General features: G+C 47.6%; 8 protein-coding genes across 8 annotated transcripts; 3 read left to right on the forward strand and 5 right to left on the reverse strand.

The window, feature by feature from the left end:
- Nucleotides 1-45: 45 nt before the first annotated feature.
- BDW43DRAFT_306547 (uncharacterized protein) lies at nt 46-378 on the forward strand (the record flags this gene model as incomplete). The annotated part of the gene is made up of 1 exon (XM_032046048.1): nt 46-378. One exon carries the CDS (start codon nt 46-48, stop codon nt 376-378), a length of 333 nt encoding a protein of 110 aa, XP_031905538.1.
- A 452-nt stretch (nt 379-830) lies between these two features.
- On the reverse strand, nt 831-1,168 carry BDW43DRAFT_296864 (uncharacterized protein; the record flags this gene model as incomplete). Its single annotated transcript, XM_032044284.1, has 2 exons — nt 831-997; nt 1,054-1,168. 2 exons carry the CDS (start codon nt 1,166-1,168, stop codon nt 831-833), a joined length of 282 nt encoding a protein of 93 aa, XP_031905539.1.
- A 1,993-nt stretch (nt 1,169-3,161) lies between these two features.
- BDW43DRAFT_320421 (glycosyl hydrolases family 28-domain-containing protein) lies at nt 3,162-4,807 on the forward strand (the record flags this gene model as incomplete). The annotated part of the gene is made up of 7 exons (XM_032049076.1): nt 3,162-3,431; nt 3,490-3,704; nt 3,756-3,813; nt 3,866-3,965; nt 4,045-4,221; nt 4,310-4,652; nt 4,753-4,807. The coding sequence occupies 7 exons, from the start codon at nt 3,162-3,164 to the stop codon at nt 4,805-4,807; spliced, it is 1,218 nt and encodes a 405-aa protein (XP_031905540.1).
- A 55-nt stretch (nt 4,808-4,862) lies between these two features.
- BDW43DRAFT_320422 (uncharacterized protein) lies at nt 4,863-5,783 on the reverse strand (the record flags this gene model as incomplete). Its single annotated transcript, XM_032049077.1, has 1 exon — nt 4,863-5,783. The coding sequence occupies one exon, from the start codon at nt 5,781-5,783 to the stop codon at nt 5,112-5,114; it is 672 nt and encodes a 223-aa protein (XP_031905541.1). The 3' UTR covers nt 4,863-5,111.
- A 385-nt stretch (nt 5,784-6,168) lies between these two features.
- BDW43DRAFT_320424 (uncharacterized protein) lies at nt 6,169-7,880 on the reverse strand (the record flags this gene model as incomplete). Its single annotated transcript, XM_032049078.1, has 7 exons — nt 6,169-6,282; nt 6,359-6,797; nt 6,918-7,030; nt 7,133-7,298; nt 7,394-7,521; nt 7,570-7,586; nt 7,625-7,880. 7 exons carry the CDS (start codon nt 7,878-7,880, stop codon nt 6,169-6,171), a joined length of 1,233 nt encoding a protein of 410 aa, XP_031905542.1.
- A 1,853-nt stretch (nt 7,881-9,733) lies between these two features.
- BDW43DRAFT_262443 (Lactonase, 7-bladed beta-propeller-domain-containing protein) lies at nt 9,734-11,350 on the reverse strand. Its single transcript, XM_032040424.1, has 3 exons — nt 10,904-11,350; nt 10,351-10,834; nt 9,734-10,264 (listed from the first exon to the last, which is right to left on the reverse strand). Exons 1-3 carry the CDS (start codon nt 11,272-11,274, stop codon nt 9,944-9,946), a joined length of 1,176 nt encoding a protein of 391 aa, XP_031905543.1. The 5' UTR covers nt 11,275-11,350; the 3' UTR covers nt 9,734-9,943.
- Nucleotides 11,351-12,543: 1,193 nt separating this feature from the next.
- Nucleotides 12,544-14,415, forward strand: BDW43DRAFT_320425 (GMC family oxidoreductase; the record flags this gene model as incomplete). Its single annotated transcript, XM_032049079.1, has 1 exon — nt 12,544-14,415. Exon 1 carries the CDS (start codon nt 12,595-12,597, stop codon nt 14,413-14,415), a length of 1,821 nt encoding a protein of 606 aa, XP_031905544.1. The 5' UTR covers nt 12,544-12,594.
- Nucleotides 14,416-15,700: 1,285 nt separating this feature from the next.
- BDW43DRAFT_306554 (uncharacterized protein) lies at nt 15,701-16,072 on the reverse strand (the record flags this gene model as incomplete). Its single annotated transcript, XM_032046049.1, has 3 exons — nt 15,701-15,796; nt 15,861-15,878; nt 15,941-16,072. The coding sequence occupies 3 exons, from the start codon at nt 16,070-16,072 to the stop codon at nt 15,701-15,703; spliced, it is 246 nt and encodes an 81-aa protein (XP_031905545.1).
- Nucleotides 16,073-18,637: the final 2,565 nt, after the last annotated feature.

Below are 18,637 nucleotides of genomic sequence, written 5' to 3' on the forward strand. Positions count from 1 at the left end.
ATTCAGCACAACTGGGTTGGTACGAAGATGAGGCCCCATCGAAACATGTCGAGTCGTTCCTCAGCCGGACGACAAGACGCGACGATCTCAAAGAGGCTAGCTAGTGCTTATTATCTCAGCCCTCGTGCTCAGCATCCTCGGGCGGAGAACAAGATGCTATACCTGAGTTTCCCTCACGTTATGACCTTCGATGCGTCCCATATTGCGGATGTGTTCCTGAAGCAACCTTCTCTTCTCATTGCTGGTGAGAAGGCCGTGTCGATATGGCATTCTGACAAGCTGGATAAGCTCATTGGCGGTGCTACGAAAAAGGTTATCGTACCACATGGGACATATATGGACTTTACGGCAAGGAAGAATATGTTGGACCTGCTGTGATGGATATTGTTGATTTTTTGAAAAAGAAGTTGGTTTGAATATGGTATTTTCCTATGTGCTACATGGATCCTCTCTCCCTATCGGTGTAGCTGAATATAATACATACTAAGAGACAGCGATCTTCAAAAATTTGCTCGTGTCTGTATGGTTTGTAAGATATATGGGTACCGATAAACCAATATATAACCACTATAGATATGCGTTAGATCACCAGGGATTATATTTTACAACAGATCCATCTTTAGCCACCCGATTCAATAGAATCACCTTTATTATCACACTTATAAGAGTCATCAAGTTAGGATACTATGCTCATGAACCATCAAACACAAAACCAAAATGCACCAAGCGCAACGCAATGCTAGTCTCCAGCTTTCCCAAACCTTGCTTGGGAGGAAACTCGACCCTTTTGTTCGATTGCTAGTACACGTAGACAATAAGGGATAAGCGCCTCAACAATTGTGGCTACCCTCCTGCTCTGAATCCTTGCATCCGCTACTGCAAACCTTTGGGTGGCCGACAATGCCGGGATTCTTGCAATGGAAAAGGATGTTTTTCAGGTCCTCATTTTCAAACTCGGTGCCCTTTAGCACAGACTTGAGATCATCTTCTGTGAATCCTACGTCCAGTTAACATCTCCCAATTGAGCGTATCCCAGGGTTTATCTCAGCTTACCCTTCGATTTAATAAGCTCATCGGCGCAGTAGTCGAAGCTAGGGGTGCATACTTTATCCGCTACCGCAAAAGTGATCAGGGAGAAGAGAGCGCAGAGGAGGGAAGATGGCTTCATTGTGCTACTTAATGTAGGGAGGTGATTAATAGAATGGATAATAGCTTATAAGTGCGTATAATAGCTTAAATAGCCCTGGTAGTCGTCATATCGACGTTGACGGAATCCATGGATAGCGAGTTGAGAAATCGTGAGAAAATCCGATCTGCATTCCTCAACGCTTAGCTTTGGAATGTTGACATGAGACTACACGTCACGGTATGCGGTATTGCGTCACTAGCTGTACTTCAGGAATGTTTAAAACGGTTCGTTGACCTATTTTCAAGGAAAGGAAGGGTTCGGACTAGAGAAAAGGGGAAATGAATGTACGTCCAGTCTTATCCAGGCAAGCACAATAGCACAATGCGAGTTGCTACAGGTCAGTCCATAACCCCGTCCAAGTCGCAAGGTATATCCAATCCTCTCACCTTGCTCTCTTGCATACCAGTGGGATTAGGCTCCGTTCTTGGCTATTCAGCATTCCTTCTTTCAGCCGACGCTTTAAGGCTTAGTAGTTTTGCTCCTGATAACTTAGGCCTATGAGCTCTGGGCCAAGGGACAAACTCCCATTTATCTTAACCCACACATTGCACAGTGAGACATGGCGGTAAACAGCTTTTAACTAGAAGGAAAAGGGAGGTGGGTCTTTTATCGTTCAGAGTTTGTCTCACAAAAACCCCTACAAAAGGCTCCATAGAGGTTCTGCAACAGCAATCGCTATCTTGCACAATTTCTTCTAGTCTGTATGGCGAGGCTTTCGAGAAAGGAGGCCTCAAAGCATTTCTTTTCGGAATGTTGATTGTGAAAAAAAAAAAAAAAAAAAAAAATTCTTCGTAAACTGGAAAACTTAACAGCCATCCTAACTGGGACTTACAGGAAAGGTTTTTGGATACTAATATACTCATCTGTACTAGTAGGCTGTTTCTCTTGGCCAGTGGTAGTATCTCTCAGGTGACCAGGGACTGATAGTCTGGCCCTTTAAAATGCTGGACACTCCCACTGTGTTAGTGAATCTTATCCCTTGATCAGAATACGTAGTTAGGGATTATGTGTTTTTCAAGGGCCCTGCGTTCCTTTTCCCCGCTTGAGGTGGGAGGTAAATGCATTGTACACCCTCAAAACACTATCCTAACTTCGTAGAAAATTGGCTAATTGGCACATCATATAGGTGTACTCGCCTAACAACACGGCTCTGGATGCAATTATATGCCAAGTAAGTCTAGTCCACAATATCGCGGATGTATGTACAGAGTAATGGGGCGTCTCTAAGATACGTGCACGCCCTACAATTCACTATAGACAACTCGAGCTCTTAGAGAGCCTACCAAGGTGGACAAGCTTTACCAAGGGAAAGCTTCGCCTGACTTACATGCTTGAGTCAAGACACTTCATAGTTAAACACAAAGACTCGCTTACTACTCATAAGATTTGATATGTGGGTCTAATGGAGATTGCCGGCTCGGCTTGGCTGTTGAATATATTAGGCGATAAACGTTTGGATCGGGGCTGCCAAGGTACATAGATCTAATCTCAGGAATAGTCCTTGCCCTTGTGCAACTTATATATCACTTAGCTCGGAACGGGGTGAAAATGCAGATTTCGGGGAAGGGAAAGGCCATCAATCGTAAATATGCGCAACACGCTATAGCCAGAGGCCGGCACAATCATCTTCCCCCGGAAGTTGACTACGCACAAGCCAGTCCATATCTATGGAGTAGTGCATATGTACTATCCTGTTTTATAATATTGTGGGCCCATGTAACGGGATACATGGATCAATAATCAGATGTCCCCCCAGAATATAGAAATTTTGAGCCCCTGAAAAATCCAAAACTTCTGGCTGTCATCAACGATGAGTCGACAATGGTCCACCATGAGTCCTTGCAGAAATTTAGCGTTAGGGTGTCATTCTCTATAAACGTGCCCCTCTCCACCAGCATCTTGAACCGCTAGATACGTTACCTTCCACCATCCTTGACATTTGGTCCAGTATCTCCTTTACTACTTGATAACCATGAAGCGCGGTGCGCTCATCCTTTCGTTTGTCCCCTTTGCCTTCGCGTGTGTCAGCCCAGGTAGCCACGCCTGTGCATCAACCTATTCAGCTTCCTCTACTGCAGCTTCTAGCTTCTGTGCCACCTTCACGGCAAGCATGATCACAGCAACCACGGGCATCCCTGAGGCCTTTCTTAGCAACTGCGACTCTAGCACGATATATTTATCCAGTGCATGCAGCTACCTAGGTACTGCTGCAGCCCCAACCGTTGCAGCTTCATCCAATGTGGTAAATGGCAAGTCATGGTCGAATTGCTGTGCCTGCGTTACTGAACCCTTGAACTCAGATCCCCGTCTATCCTACGTCAGTAGTTCCTACTTCTGCGCCTTCTGCTCTCGTGACGAACACTGCCCATATTGCCAAAGTCGCAAAGGCTGCTACATCTTCTGCTGCAGAGATACCCACTTCAGATTCGGTACCAACAGCCAGCTCATCCTTTGCTGGCAATGGGGGCATGACCTGCACCGTCTCTGAGTACGCTGCGATCTCGTCCGCTGTCGCGTCTTGTTCCAACATTTTTTTTTAATCCGACATCTACGCACCCCCTTCCAGCACACTTGAACTCCACAGCCTGTGGACAGGTGCTGCAGTGATCTTCGCTAGGAAGACCGTGCGTTCCTCCCGCCCCTAGTTCATGAGTCGGGAACTGATCGGTGTTACAGACATCCGGTGATACTGTGGATAGTGGCTTCGATCCTATTGTTATCTCTGGCACCAGCGTTACCATCACCGGTGCTAATGGTCACGTCATTGATGGCAATGGTGCTGCTTACTGGGATGGATAAGTCTTTAACGGTGGCTCGGGCAAGTGGGTGTTAAGAGAACATCTGTGAGAACACAGGCTTACTCATATTTCTTAGGCCGGACCACTTCATCGTCGTCAAGGACATGTACAACCCTCGCATTGAGAACCTCAACATCCAAAACTGGCCTGTCCATTGCTTCGACATTGAGAGAACCGAGCACCTCATCATCTCCGGCTTGACTCTGGACAACTCCGCCGGTGATGCCGTTAACAGTAAGAGTGACGGCGACGCCCGCGGCGCACAACTCTGATGGCTTCGGTATCAAATCAAGCAACTACCTTACTTTGGAAAACACATGAGTACACAACCATGATGACTGTGTGGCTGCCACGAGCGGCACAGACATTGTTGTCAACGGTATGTACGGCTACGGTGGTCACGGGCTCCGTATAGGCTCTATCGGCGGCAAGAGTGACAAGACCGTCAACGGGGTCACCTTTCCGAACTCCCAATTCCTCGGTAGCCAAAATGGATGCGGAACCAAAACCAACTCCGGTGAGAAGGGTGACGTCCAGAATATCCTGTACCAGAATATCACCCTGTCTGATATCACCGAGTATGGTATCGATATCCAACAGGATTACCTGAATGGCGGTCCTACCGGTGAACCCGCCAATGGAGTTACGATTTCCATTGTCACCTGGTTGATGTCACTGGCAGGATAAGCGACGGAAAGGATTATTACACCTCTGCGGAGACGGCTGCTGCTCCAATTTTTCGTTTACCTGAGTTGATGTCACTAGCGGTAGAGGCGATAGTTGCACTATCCCTCGACCAGATATCCATGATTATAGATAATCGTGGTCTAGATATCGCGAGTCGGAGAATCGGTCTCATTGCAAAAGGGAGTGGAAGCAGCTCTGGTGGAATTAACATGCTCTGCTGGGAGAGGACACATAAGTGCCAGTTTGACGAAAGGTTGCAGGCATTCCTGTCTTTAAATAGCGCTAGACACCATAGCTGAATCAATACCTCAGTACCCACAAGAATAAGAAAAGTGCATATACAACATGTCCAACAAGAGTATCTTAATATGTACAAGTCAACGAACCCACAGAACCCCAACAACCCACCATAAACCCAATCTCCCATCTCCAAACATTTAAACGGCCTCCTTCACCCCCTTCAACGACCTCATTTCCTTCTCAACCCCCATCCGCCTCTGCGCCACATCACAAACCTCAACATCCCCACACTCACACTCCCCCTCCCTAATCCACCGATACGTAATACTCCACCGATCCCCCCGAGCCCTAAGGGTCCCATCCCCCAACACATCCGTCTTCCTCTTCTTAATCCCATGCGACCAAAACAACCTCGCATCCCCCGTCATCTGCACCATACACCTCGGCTCCAAATCAACATCCACCCTCTCCTCCCCCCGCCGAAACTGCATCATGATCGGTGCCCCCAGCGACAGTGCATAAAGTTGATCGTACGCCATGTGCGCATCTACATGCGGCGGGATCCCGCTGCCCGGCGGATAGTACTGCAGGCAGACCTGGTCTGGTGGTCGGGATTCAGTGGTGGGGAGCAAAGGGACAAGCCAGGACGGGAATTCTTTGAATGGGATGTCCGGGTCTATGCCAAAGGTTTTGTAGTCGAAGGAGTAGCCGTAGTGGAGGGCTAGACGGCCGGATCGGGAGGGCCAGTCTAGGGTGCGGAAGATGGTGATCAGTTCTTGTTCGTGGGTGGGCGTGATGAAGTTTGATTGGTATTTTAGACCGGGTGGTTTAGTTAAGGTGTTTTGGAGCTGTGCGTTTTGGAGGTCCATTTTGAGGGCCTTTTTTTTTGTCTATTTTAATTTGGTTCTCTTACTTGGATGTTGGTGTGTGAGATTTTTATATGAAGATGCATATGTACATAGTGAAGATAGATGGGGTGCACGTGATGAAGGCAGAGTTTGTTTGGCGGCCCCACTGCCCTAAGTTGGATATGGATTTGGAGTGTATGCCCTATGGATTTATTGTATGGGTCGGTGATACGACTTGTGTTGTTCCAGTAATACTTTATGTCCTTACTAGTAGTCGCAGGGCCAAATTTATTTTTCAAAAAATTCCGTCGGTGAATATTTGGCTAGCTATAACTTCAATATTCACTTCTTAAATATATGCCCCATCACTAGATCCCAGCCAATATATATTCCAGCAAGGTCTGCCCTAATCTACATCCCCTATAACAACCCAACGCACCCCGCAAAACCAAACCGCCGTACCACCCGCAAGCTCACATTCCGCGAAAGTGATATCAATCGACACAAGTCCAAACAACCCCTAAAAGAAGCCCGTAATGCAGATCTCCAATCCGCGGATCGGGGTCACGAAGATCTCATCTGTGTACGTGGTTAACACGGCCAAGCTGGACTGCAAGAGTAGCGAGAAGCATGAATAGACTGGTAAGAACAGCGATGACTGCTCCAGTATGCTTGCGACCGAGAAGCTTTGTTTGGATGAGAATTCCGGCGAGGATGGGGCCTGGGATGGCGCATAGTGCTGTAGAGAGGTAGTACCCGTAGAGGTAGTTCGTTGTTACAGTTGTGGGGGTTATGGAGAGGATGTTGGGGGCTGCGGCGAGGTAGGCGCTGAGGGAGGTTTTGTGTAAGGAGAATATGATCCCGGTTATGGCCCACAGGAGACAGAGGACGGGGAGGTCAGCGGGTCGGAGGGCGAAGATTAAAGAACGAAAGTGTGGCTGTTGACGAGACTCAGTGGCGTCGATGGTTGAGTCCACGCAGGCGAACGAGGCCTCGCCTAGCCAGGTGCGTCGTTTATAGTATGCGGCTATGTCGCTTACTACTTAGGCTGCTTCTGTGTCGCGTCGCTTGGAGAGTAGGTATTTGGGCGTTTCGCGGAAGGGGAAGAAAATGCGGCATAGATGAAGGAACAGGGTGATGCAGCCGAATGTCTACCACACGTAGCGCCAGCCTTTGTTGGATGCGTAGCGGCAGGATGCGCTGCTTTGGCTTGAATGCGTTGATGCTACAGCACGAGACGAATGCGTCAGCACAGAGCTTGCTCTGTGCTAACTGTGTCTGGGCCGGTACCGCAGGTATAGCCTGCTATGAAGTCCCTAGAAGGAATGAATATGTAATGCTTATGTATTTGTGGGGAATCAGATATTTACCACCCAGCAACTGTAGAAACCAACTGGCCTATGCTGCCCCAGAGCACCCCCTGCACCGTAAGTAAATATTGATGGGGATGCCGGAACCGACTCGATCAGGATAATGGCACCAACTAGCAGATTACCCGCAATGGCAAAGCCTACAACGTATCCAGCGATACAAAGTCTGGTGAATGAAGACATCCCCGCACCGACTAGCCCTCCCACGCCCATGAGGACGATTGTGTTGATGAAGACCCATCGGCGACCCAAAAATTAGACATCCACGGCCATGCAGTCGCGCTGACGTGGAGACTGATGAACAGGTAAGACGATTTATCTCCGGGGAAGAAGAACTGGGCTTCATTCGAGACGGATGGGGCAATTACGACAAACATCATAAACCAGAACTAGATATGTTAACTCTCCTCCCCACGATCATTCGAAGACCTACCTACACTGTCGGAAAACCGCACTACACTGGTAATGATGAGAGTACCCAGTGGTATAGACCCATTTTCATCTCCATCAATGCCTGGTTCATGAGATGTGCGTTGGCAGCATAGGTCACATTGCTGCCGGCTTGGTTGACGGGTGTATGGACTGATAAGCCTTGGCCATTCGTGTGAGGCTTTCTCAGGTCCCCATCCTTAGCATCAAGGATTTCTCCACATCTGGCTAAATTAGATGCAAATGCGCCTTGTGCCTCGATGTTCCTCTCAGAACCCCTCGCGTCATTGGCGACGGGATGGGGCGTTTCGAGGGCCATGATAATCTCCCGATCCGGCGCTGACTCACAAGCAGACTGAAAGGATGGGAGTAAGTGAGGGGAGGGGAAAAGAGGAGAGCAGGACCCAGCTAATATTGATGGAGGGAAGAGAATCGGGTAGATTCGAAGCCTGGCTGTGACTATCGGACAGCTACAGACTGGAGAGTAGATTTGCAAAACGGAATGAGTACGTTGATTATGGGCCAATCTTGAAAGGAGGTCCACGGTGATGTATGAATAAGCCCCTATCTAAGCCCGGCTTGTTGGGACAGCATCAATCTTCCGTCCAATGTTAGAAGAACTAGGCGTTCGTTACAAACATAGAACGGAGTAAGCTACACCATATTCGTGTCTGCCCCGAAGCTCCAATTATTGACAGGATGACTTCGAGATAGGTAACCTAATAGTGAGATAATTGAAACACTGCACCCTCAACTGGAGGAGAATTTATTCTACCTGTCGGACATGTGCCCCGCCGGGAGACATAGCTTGCCCTTAAGATGGAAGAGTGGAGTGGTGACTCGATTCATAATTGGTGTATACATGTCGGCCCATAGCATCGGTCGTACGATCGTGCCTTCACCTGTCTATCAAGAAGTAGCCCAAGAACTAGACAGAGAACCCATGGAATTGAACGTGAACTCCACGAAGAGGCATCATTGCTACCTGCCGCACATGACAGTTGTGAACTGCATTGCTTGTAAAATGTCTTCTTTTTTTCTTAACTGAAGCTGAAGCTGAGATTAAGTTGCGGCAAGAGATATTGACTAGCACCTGAAGCCCTAGGGCAGCAAGTCCAACTCGGCCTAGGTTACCAAATCCGGTAATACCAAGCGAGTCATCAATACCCCAGCTACACCATCTAAACCGCGGAGATTAGATGGGATGATAAGGTATGCTTAACTTAAAAAGTGAAGTAGGTCCTGACACGAAAGTGAGATGAACGTAGCCCAGGATATCCAGATGTTAGCCGCAACAGTGAATACGAAACCTCAGCCTGGCTCAACTGCGTTGCACGTTGCACTGCTGAATAGATCGGATGCAGAAAGACTTAAAAATGCTAGATTTCTCAAGCTACATGAGCGAAGCAGGTATAACTCAGCTTAGAAATACTAATATAAATGCTTCTTGCTGATAAGTAACGCTACGAGGGCTGGGAGAACAGATGGGCCGATTTTGCAGTGTGAACGGTAATATGGCATTTACCACTACGTTTTGTTTTCCATTTTATGGTAAAAGTCCTTTTTTATTCTTTCATTGGTTTGTTCTCGGGGCTATATAAGTCAGGTTAGGAGTGGGTGTGATGCAATTTTCATGTATAACGAGCCTAGCATAGCTTCAGAGGTATATGTATATGGTACACCCAGAAAAGCGGAAGAAAATGAGTAAAACAGTACTTATTTTGGTGTGCAAGAAACTTTTCACTACAGTTACATAATTCTCCGGCGCTCAAAAACGAACACTTTGACTAGTTCAACGTTTGTTTCATAATTTGTAGGGTTCAGAGACATCCAATGCTTGGCGGGAGAACAGCGGGCCGAACCTCAAGTTGCATACTCAGGGCAAAGTAGGTATCCCTACAGCGTTGTGCCACTAATTTCGTCTCGTTTTCGTCTTCTGCTTCTCTTCACAATATTTTCTCTGTATTAGCGATTGACTCCAATGTGAGCCGAAACCCAGACTTAACAGCTTCCAAGATAATCCCTACATACAAGCTGAAACCTGGCGTGAGAAGCGCTCCACTCTTTTGTTATCATGGATCCACAATGCCCAACATCGATCCACCTAGTAACCAACGCGTGTAAAAATTGGTTCACAGAAAAATTAACTACGTAAATCATCACATAACAGATTCTAGAAGGAGCAATAGCAGCTGGCTGGCATCCTACATATAATACACGCTAGCCGCACCGAGTGGGCCGAATATGACCTAATATTGTCCTCTATCCATCTCTCCAGAATGTACCTTAGCTTTTATTGACTGTCACAGAGAAGTACTTAGTCAAAAACGGAATCAGCTGGGATCGGCCCATCGGCCCGAGGCTGGCATCCCTACACCCATTTCAAGAGTCCCAAACAGCACACACAATTTCGCCATCTAACTCCTTTTCGGCAAGGAGCGGGCCCGCACGCCCCTTCCGGTCATCCCAGCCAGCTACCGCCACACGATGGCTGCTCTGCAATGCCAGCGCAATCGCCTTGTCGTCCTCCGATATTTCGAACTGACGGGGAACGGAACCGTAGGCTGGGTACAGACCGATATGAGTAACATCGGCGAAGGATGTTCCCCTAGCATTAGCGCAGGAGAACACAGAGATGGAGTCATTCTTAGGCCCAAAAGTGTTGTCACCGCGATTGCTAAGCACAATATGGTTATTCGCAGGCTATTTTGTGAAAAGAATGACAGGGATAAGCTTATCAGCATGCGTTTTCCTACAGTAAGACAATGGAACGAAGGAAGGGGGCCCACCGAGATCGCTATTTCTGCAGCAGTAGAACCACTTGGCGGTTCTGACCCACCGTAAGCGGTTGTCTCGAAGAACTTGTCAAAGGCGATCGTTCCGTTTCTAGTATAGTGCACTTTGTATCCAGTCAAATGGCTGTTCAGCTCCGATGCCAGGTAGAACCGGGTGTCTGTGGCTGCGCCAGGACGCGCTCCCTTGGGAGTCCAGAAAGTGCCATGCCTGGGTCCAGAGCCTGCAGAAACGGCCAAGGGCTGCTGTGGTTCCAGCAGCCCTGTGGACGGGTTAACATGGAAGATACGGACGAGATCGGCTCCTAGGTCTGGGACGAGGACGAATTGACCTGTCGGGTCAACAATTACGCCATGAGGGTGTGGCGCTTCTTGTCGGTCGGGGACTGCACCAGGACTATCCAGTTTATATGTGAAGGTCTGGAGATGAGTAAAGACACCGCTAGACTCAAGGGCATGGGTCGTAACGGATGACCCAGAGCTACAGTGGGAGAAAAAGATCATCAGACAGGAAGGCCTTCAGGATGGGGTCGTACCAAGGAAAACTTACTAATGAGCGATAGCGAAGTATTTGCGATCTCCTGCAGAATAGAAGTGGGACTGGACCGGGCCTAGTACGGTCTCTACGTGATGAATTTTGGACAGTGATCCGTCGGAGTTGATTTCGAAGGACGTTAAGGTGCCATTCGGTCCTTTGAGGCCCTCATCTAGGCAGAATAGCAAGCCGTTATCGGCGTCGAGCATCAGCCATGAAGGATTGGGACCGCCTTCCGTTGTGCTTGAGATCTTCGTTAATTCATAGCCAGCGTGGGACTTGCCGAGCTCCAGTGTAGCAATAGTACCCGCATATGACGCAGTGTAGAGCCTGGACGCAGCGGAAGCTGCGCTAAACAGAGCGGTGGTGAGATAGAAACCCTTCATTTTGTTGTAACCAATATTGTAGATAGGGTGCTTACACCACCACTGTGGTCCTTGACCCCTTTTAACTCGGACCAGCCACAATTTACGCGGGGGATCATTTGGCCGCCGGAGAAATTGCCACGTCGTGTCTTCCACATTCTTCACGACGGATCGCGGAATTTCACTTCCCAGTTCCCGGACTGACGGATGCCAATTGCACCGATGATTTGCTAGAACGGCCGATCTAACTAGAGCTTTCGCTGAGATAATCTTATGCATGGGCTTGGATATGGAGGCGTGATTGGTCATGTCTGAAGTTCATCTTCTGTGGGATCCGAATGTGGATACTATGCTTGGCTTGCATCTCTAGCGTAGTTAATGGCTCTTGGTCGCGTGGGGGTATCCTGAACATCATAATCTTCAATAATTCACGAACTAGTAGGTTTAACTCAATGGTCCTGGAGCGTGGGAACCTTGGCAAAGTCAACCTTGCCAAGAACGTTGACTGCCATCATAATATGAGTCTACAAACTCATCCATATCACGTAGTAAGGACCCCTAGTGTAGATATTCGGTATAAACTGCCAAACCTTGTATTCCTTTTCAAGTCCAACCAAGCATATGTGACATTTTAGAGAATTCTTACCAATGTATTGTAGCTTGCCGGGATGGCATGCAATAACTTCTTTGCCGGAGCATCTAAGGGTTTTATCCGGGATAGAGCTTCGGTGTGCAGTCACATGTACCTCGATCATAATTCTAATTCGATAGGAGCTTGAACTCAACTGTAATGAGGATCTGTATGCAGGAGTATACCGATGCACCTTTTAGGAAGCCATCAACTCCGAGCTCAATTATCGGCATGCCGAAACTCGGCACCATCTTGGCGCCTAGATGTTTCTCTTCCGACGCTTGTTTGGACACAGTCTTCAGCTTACTGATACCGACCGTCTAGATGCGTCCAACAGGGACTATAGTGATGGGCCCTGATAGAGGATTACAGGATGAGGCAGAGCTACTTGGCGTATCCGACCCTCATACCCCTAGTGTTAGTCGTTGATCCTACCACTATCTACTTGGAGAAGCAATGCCAAGTGCGTGGTTTACGCGCAACTGGGATATTCTATCTGTCTTAAGCTCATTGGGAGAGTCTAGGTAATCAAAGCGTTGGTCCAAGTACTGCAGCAAACATACATATAAAGAGGATGTCAGCCATGATCATGCCATTCATTCTCTTCCACTTATCTATCATCAAGATCTTTCCTTCTTGTCTCTTCCTTAGCAACTCTCCCGACTTCGAGGATTACCTCTTGTCTCCTTTCAAGGCAAAGGACTTCCATCATGAAAGCTTTCATCCCCCTTGCCCTTCTCATCCCTGCCGTAGTAGCCTTGCCGAAGGCATCGGTGAAGGAGGATGATATTTATTCACACCTTATTACTGACCCGCGCGAGGTTGCTGAGACGACCGTTGACTATATCATCGCTGGAGGAGGTCTGACCGGTTTGACGGTTGCGAACCAGCTTACTCAGAACCCAAATATTTCCGTCCTCGTCATCGAAAGAGGATTCTACGAGTCGGACCGCGGACCAATCATCGAGGACCTCAACGCATACGGACAGGTCTTCGGTACAGATGTGGATCATGCTTTCGAGTCAGTTCAATTGGCCATTCACAATCGCACAGAGATCACTAGGTCCGGCAAGGGCCTTGGGGGTTCTACTCTGGTAAATGGCGGCTCTTGGACTCGTCCCCATAAAGCCCAGCTGGACTCCTGGGAAACAGTCTTTGGAAACAAAGGCTGGAACTGGGACAACCTGATAGTCTATTCCCACCAGGCCGAAGCTGTCCGTTTGCCCAATGAGGTGCAGCGTGCTGCGGGTCATTACCTTGATCCTGCATGCCACGGGTTCAACGGCACTGTCCATGCTGGGCCCCGCGACACTGGTGAGCAGTTTTCACCCATCATAAAAGCGTTGATGGATACAGTAAAGGAGAAGGGTATCCCGGTACAAAAAGACCTGTCCTGCGGTGACCCACATGGTGTATCCATGTTTCCGAACTCGCTTTCTGAAACCCAAGTTCGCTCTGATGCCGCTCGCGAATGGCTTCTTCCTATTCATAACCGACCAAACCTGAAGGTTCTCACAGGACAGTCCGTTGGAAAGGTACTGCTTAACCAGACCGCTGGTGGCGCGAAAGCTGTTGGTGTGGAATTTGGCACGCATGCAAAGGCCAACTTCAACGCTTACGCGAAGCGGGAAGTTTTGTTAGCTGCCGGGTCCGCGGTGTCTCCCACTATTCTCGAATATTCGGGTATCGGACTCAGGTCCGTTTTAGATGGGGTTGGCATTGAACAGGTTGTTGACCTGCCGGTCGGTCTAAACCTTCAGGATCAAACCACGACAACAGTGCGATCGAACGCTACCCCTGATGGCGTGGGTCAGGGGCAGGCTGCGTTCTTTGCGACATTCAACGAGACCTTCGGAGATTTCGCGCCCAAAGCCCATGATCTACTCAACAACAAGCTTCAGCAATGGGCAGAGGAGGTAGTTGCTCGTGGTGGATTCCATAACGTCACTGCGCTTATGATTCAATTTGAGAACTACCGTGATTGGCTTGTCAACCATGATGTTGCGTACTCGGAACTGTTCCTTGACACGTCTGGACAGATTAATTTTGATCTTTGGGATCTTATCCCGTTTACCCGGGGCTCAGTTCATATTCTGGACAAGGATCCGTACCTGCACCGATTTGCCTACGACCCTCAATTTTTCCTCAATGAGCTTGACCTCTTAGGTCAGGCTGCTGCTTCCAAGTTGGCCCGTGAGCTCTCGAACTCGGGTGAAATGAAGCAGTACTTCTCCGAAGAGGTACTCCCTGGAAGCACCCTAGCCTACAATGCTGACTTGGATCAATGGGTAGATTATGTGAGAGATCATTTCCGGGCTAACTACCATGGCGTCGGAACTTGTTCTATGATGCTGAAGGAGCTCGGGGGAGTTGTTGATTCGGCGGCGCGCGTCTATGGTGTTGATGGACTTCGGGTGATCGATGGCTCGATTGTACCCACTCAAGTGTCCTCCCATGTAATGACTGTTTTCTACGGAATGGCGCTAAGGATCTCCGAGGCTATATTGGATGACTATTATGCGTCCTTGTAACTGGCCGCTCCAATGGAGGGCTAAATTTGGACAACATCAATGCCCCTATCTAAGTGAAACTTCCCTTTTATGCTCATAAAATCTCTCCACTCCCTGCCTAATGGACTCCCTGTTGAATTAGTACTAGTACTAAAATACTTAGAGTATTTCGCAGCTAGATTAATCAACGGCACCTGAAATTAACCGGCAAGTCCCTCATGTAAACCGAAGCTCCGATCTAACCACACAACTTCTAGTCGGAGTGTATAGCATGGCACATAGTCTGGAAGTATTGTATCAGTGGCCGGCATTTACTTCGTCCCATTTGGCTCTGTGGCGCTATTGTATTTCCGGTAATTTGCAGACCCGTGAATAATAGCGCCAATGCCTAGCATCTTCGGCGGAGAATTCTCCGAGATTTAATTCGTGGACCAATATGCAAATACTTCTTACTCAATTACTCCTTGAGATTTATGTCAGTCAATAGAGCCGTCGATATTCGGGATATACCCCCTAGCACTGCCCGCCGAGAAAGCGCCTAGCAGGCCATCAACTATCCTCTGTTGATAAACCAGGGTGAAACGTGAGACATGTCCAATTGAGCTCATATATTAGGCTAGGCATACCGTAAGATACTCCGTGATCTCTTAAAATTCTATCGCAAAGCGGTTAGTCGGTTGACAAATGACGTTATCTGTTCCTCGCTTTGCAAGCCATCCTTCCTCGTTCTAGTCTCAAGCACTATACAGATATACAAATGAATAGCTTACGGCTCAAGTAGCAGCCAATTACAAGAATCTGCTCCTCGTTTAATCCTGTCTTGTCTGAGGCCCGGGTTGTTGATTCAAGACCGATGGCTGTTGTATCGATCTTCGATATCAGCTTGCCGACGGGAAGGATGGCAACCGACTATACTTTGGACAATCAGCGATGTAGTCGATCTTATGTCCGCTAGGATAGGCAATACGGGACCATGCTAGTGACCGAATTACTAACCCATCAATTAAGTATTAGAGCAGTGGCCTTCGGAATGCTGAGCAATCCAATGGAGTCCGGGTCTTTCCCTCGTTTCGGTGAGAGTCCTGCGCTCGTGAAAGGCCACAAGCCTAACATAGTCAACATTGCATTGTACGTCTACATATGAAAGAGAACAGCATGTCAAGTATGTTATGACACCAAACGTCCAATTTTAGTCGCAGACTAAATAACTCAGACTGGCAAAGTAAGACAATGAGTACTACATTCCACCATGACCTAGTGCCTGAAAGTCCACCTCAACCGAGACATCTGTAATCCATATCGCAGGTTACTGCCAATCAAAGAGCTCATACTCGTACTCATAGTCGTAATCGTAATCGTACTCAAAATTGCCATCGTGATCTTTGCAGCACGTCCAGCAATGCTAATCCGTCATGTGAGTAGGCCATCTACGGGACAGACCAAATCCATGGATCCACAACACTTACGCGGTGCTTTTCCGGATGCTATAGTAGAAACGTTAGTATCGTGCTGTAAAGAGGAACACGAGCCATGGTGCATTACTTACCCAGCCATGGGGACATTGGCGCTTGTGGGGGAAGCACGATTTCCAACAAGTGTCGGTCGAATGGCGTGGTGCGGCACCTGCTCCGGTAAGGAGGACAGACGTTGCCACGATGAAAATGGTTGAGAGCTTCATGCTGGAAGGTTTACGGAGTCCCTTGGGGTTTGCGTGGAGGTCAGGTAGTTGTAGGGTTAGATTATCTCAGGATGATGTTGTGGGATGAGCTGGAACATTGAGAGGAATGTATGCTTATTTATGTTCGACCATGGTGTTCTTGGTTCGAGCTACATTAACCCATGGGTGGTGAGCTTTTGCAGGTAGTATGAACAGACCACTACGTAGCAGTGTTGAGATATCAATGAGAGTAACACATTGAACCCAATTCCATATGACCCGACAGGCGGATTGAACTACCGTGTGTACAATGTTGCAATCCCGAAGTCAATTGATCCTGGGTAGTCGTAGGTGTCCGAACAGTAGTGATGAAGGGTCTCACCAGATTCGAGGTTCCACAATCAATCAATTATACGAGATCTGTGTTACTGTCTAGTCTGTCTCCACGTACGTGTCATCCATAGGTGAGGTCTAGGTCTGCATTTCTGGTCGCTTATTACCATGTCTCATTCCTTGATATGTGGGTGGTTGAGTTCGAAATTACGTTTATATTTCACACAAGTCTAATAGGAAGGTAAAGGGATATATCCATCATTATATAATGCCTTTCTCTGGCCTTATATATCATTAGGTATGAGAACTGGCCATACAAAGGGCTGTTAGTTTGATCAATTAGATCCGTTGGTCCGTGGGAGCATAGGCCACGGTCGTATAGCATAGTTACCACAGGAGCGCCAACGTTGGCACAAGCTGTGCTCAGTTGTAAATGCAATGCGACCGGCCGTGCGAAACTATGGGGTAGCCAGGCAACTGCAAGCCTCGGCCAGCGAGGAGGCTTTCCGGTATACAGCCAAATTCAAAATTGCCGCCCGGGTCCCATACACTTCCGTTGTAACCGGTGCCCTAATGCCAAGATACGCTAAACTACTTAGGGAATTATCCGGAATAACTATATTCCTTGAAAATTACTGTATTGTATGTACTCGTAAAGCATCATCTCCGTCTATGAAAGATCCATGGTAGCTGGAAGCTTCCATGAAAACTAGTCAAACTAAGCCATGTACCTGTAGATCTGGGGCATTTTGAGCTTATATCTGTTGCCTAAATTTCTGGACGACCCATACAATATATATACATTGAAATTAAGGATAAGAGACACCTCCATGATATTGTTTACCATTCTTCTTGGCTTGTCAGCAGCAGCTTTACCCCCGTGCTAGACACTTTGCTCATATTGAAAGCTAATCCAGTATGGTCCAAATGCTAGACTCCTCGGTGGCGTTTATTGTCTTGAGGAGATGATGTACAGCCCTCTCAATGGCAACTACATTTCTCAGCTTGAAATATGGGAACGAACTCTATTGTATGCTCCCACTTCCGGTGACTTCAGCCACGCATGTACCCCGTCAGGATATAGCTCTTCCCCTAGCTGTGTATCTGGCAACCGCTCTCCAGCCGGACCAAGTAGGCAATCTCCACAAGCTTGATTGGGATAATGAGAGTATATATTATATAATCGAATGGAGAGTAACTCTTAATAAGCAAATCTTAATAAAAGACACTGAGAAAGACCTGAACTTAAAATCAAGTTTATACTGGCAAAAGATAAAGGAAAAGGCCAAAGACATTATACAGCGGAAAAAAAACTGTAACCAATAGGTAAGACCAGATAATACTATGGTTAAGGTTTCTATGAATAAACGCTCACAACGGAAAATAATAAAGTGCTTTGAAGCTACTGATGTTAATTAGACCAGCGTAGAAAGACAGCTATAGAGGTGGAAAGCACTATGTGACCAGGGCAAGATACCAATGCTCTCTATTTCTATTAACTATATAAAGGACAGCAATTCTCGAGCCCAAAAAGGGAATCAGCAATAATGAGAATGCTCGGGAAATAGAAAGTTCAGATTAATACAGAACACTTCTCTGGGCAGTCTTCTCCCTAGCAGCACGTCTACCGGGTCATGCGTTGTCCTGGTTGACCATGCCATCATAACGGGAAATTTTGCTGGCTGGACCCCGCAGGGAGAAAGCACTACAAGCTATTATAACATTACATAAGAAGTATTGTTAAGTATATAGAGAAAGGTGGTATTTTAGAAATATATAATGATATTCCTTATGATATCCGGGAGAGATTTTATACAGAGGAAGAGCGAAACCGAGAAAGGAGACGGAAGACTCCCATTATATTTATGTCCTCCGACACAGCCCTCTCTGCCCATGTTATCATCGGCAGATGGCGATGAGACTGGTCCTTCACAGACCATAGAGCCCGATTACATTGAGATTCCAGGGTTATATGACGTAGCCATGGAAGGGTATACCAGCTGGCAGCTCCTCAAAGTGAGTACTGAGAACTTTAAAGAACACATTTAAAACGCGCGTGATGTAGCGTTAGAAACCTGTCTTGACCTGGGACACATTCTTTATAATCGGGATCCGGACTTTTTCTTCCAACGTGGTGTGGCGATCGGGGTCGCTCGCAGGTTTGTTGGCGATATCCGTCGCTGCTTTGACAACCGTAAACCAGACGATGAGAGAGAGACAATGTCAGATTGATATTTTTGGACTGAAGGAAAG

The sequence above is a fragment of the Aspergillus alliaceus genome (genome assembly GCF_009176365.1).
Source record: "Aspergillus alliaceus strain CBS 536.65 unplaced genomic scaffold BDW43scaffold_3, whole genome shotgun sequence".
NCBI lineage: Eukaryota > Fungi > Ascomycota > Eurotiomycetes > Eurotiales > Aspergillaceae > Aspergillus > Aspergillus alliaceus.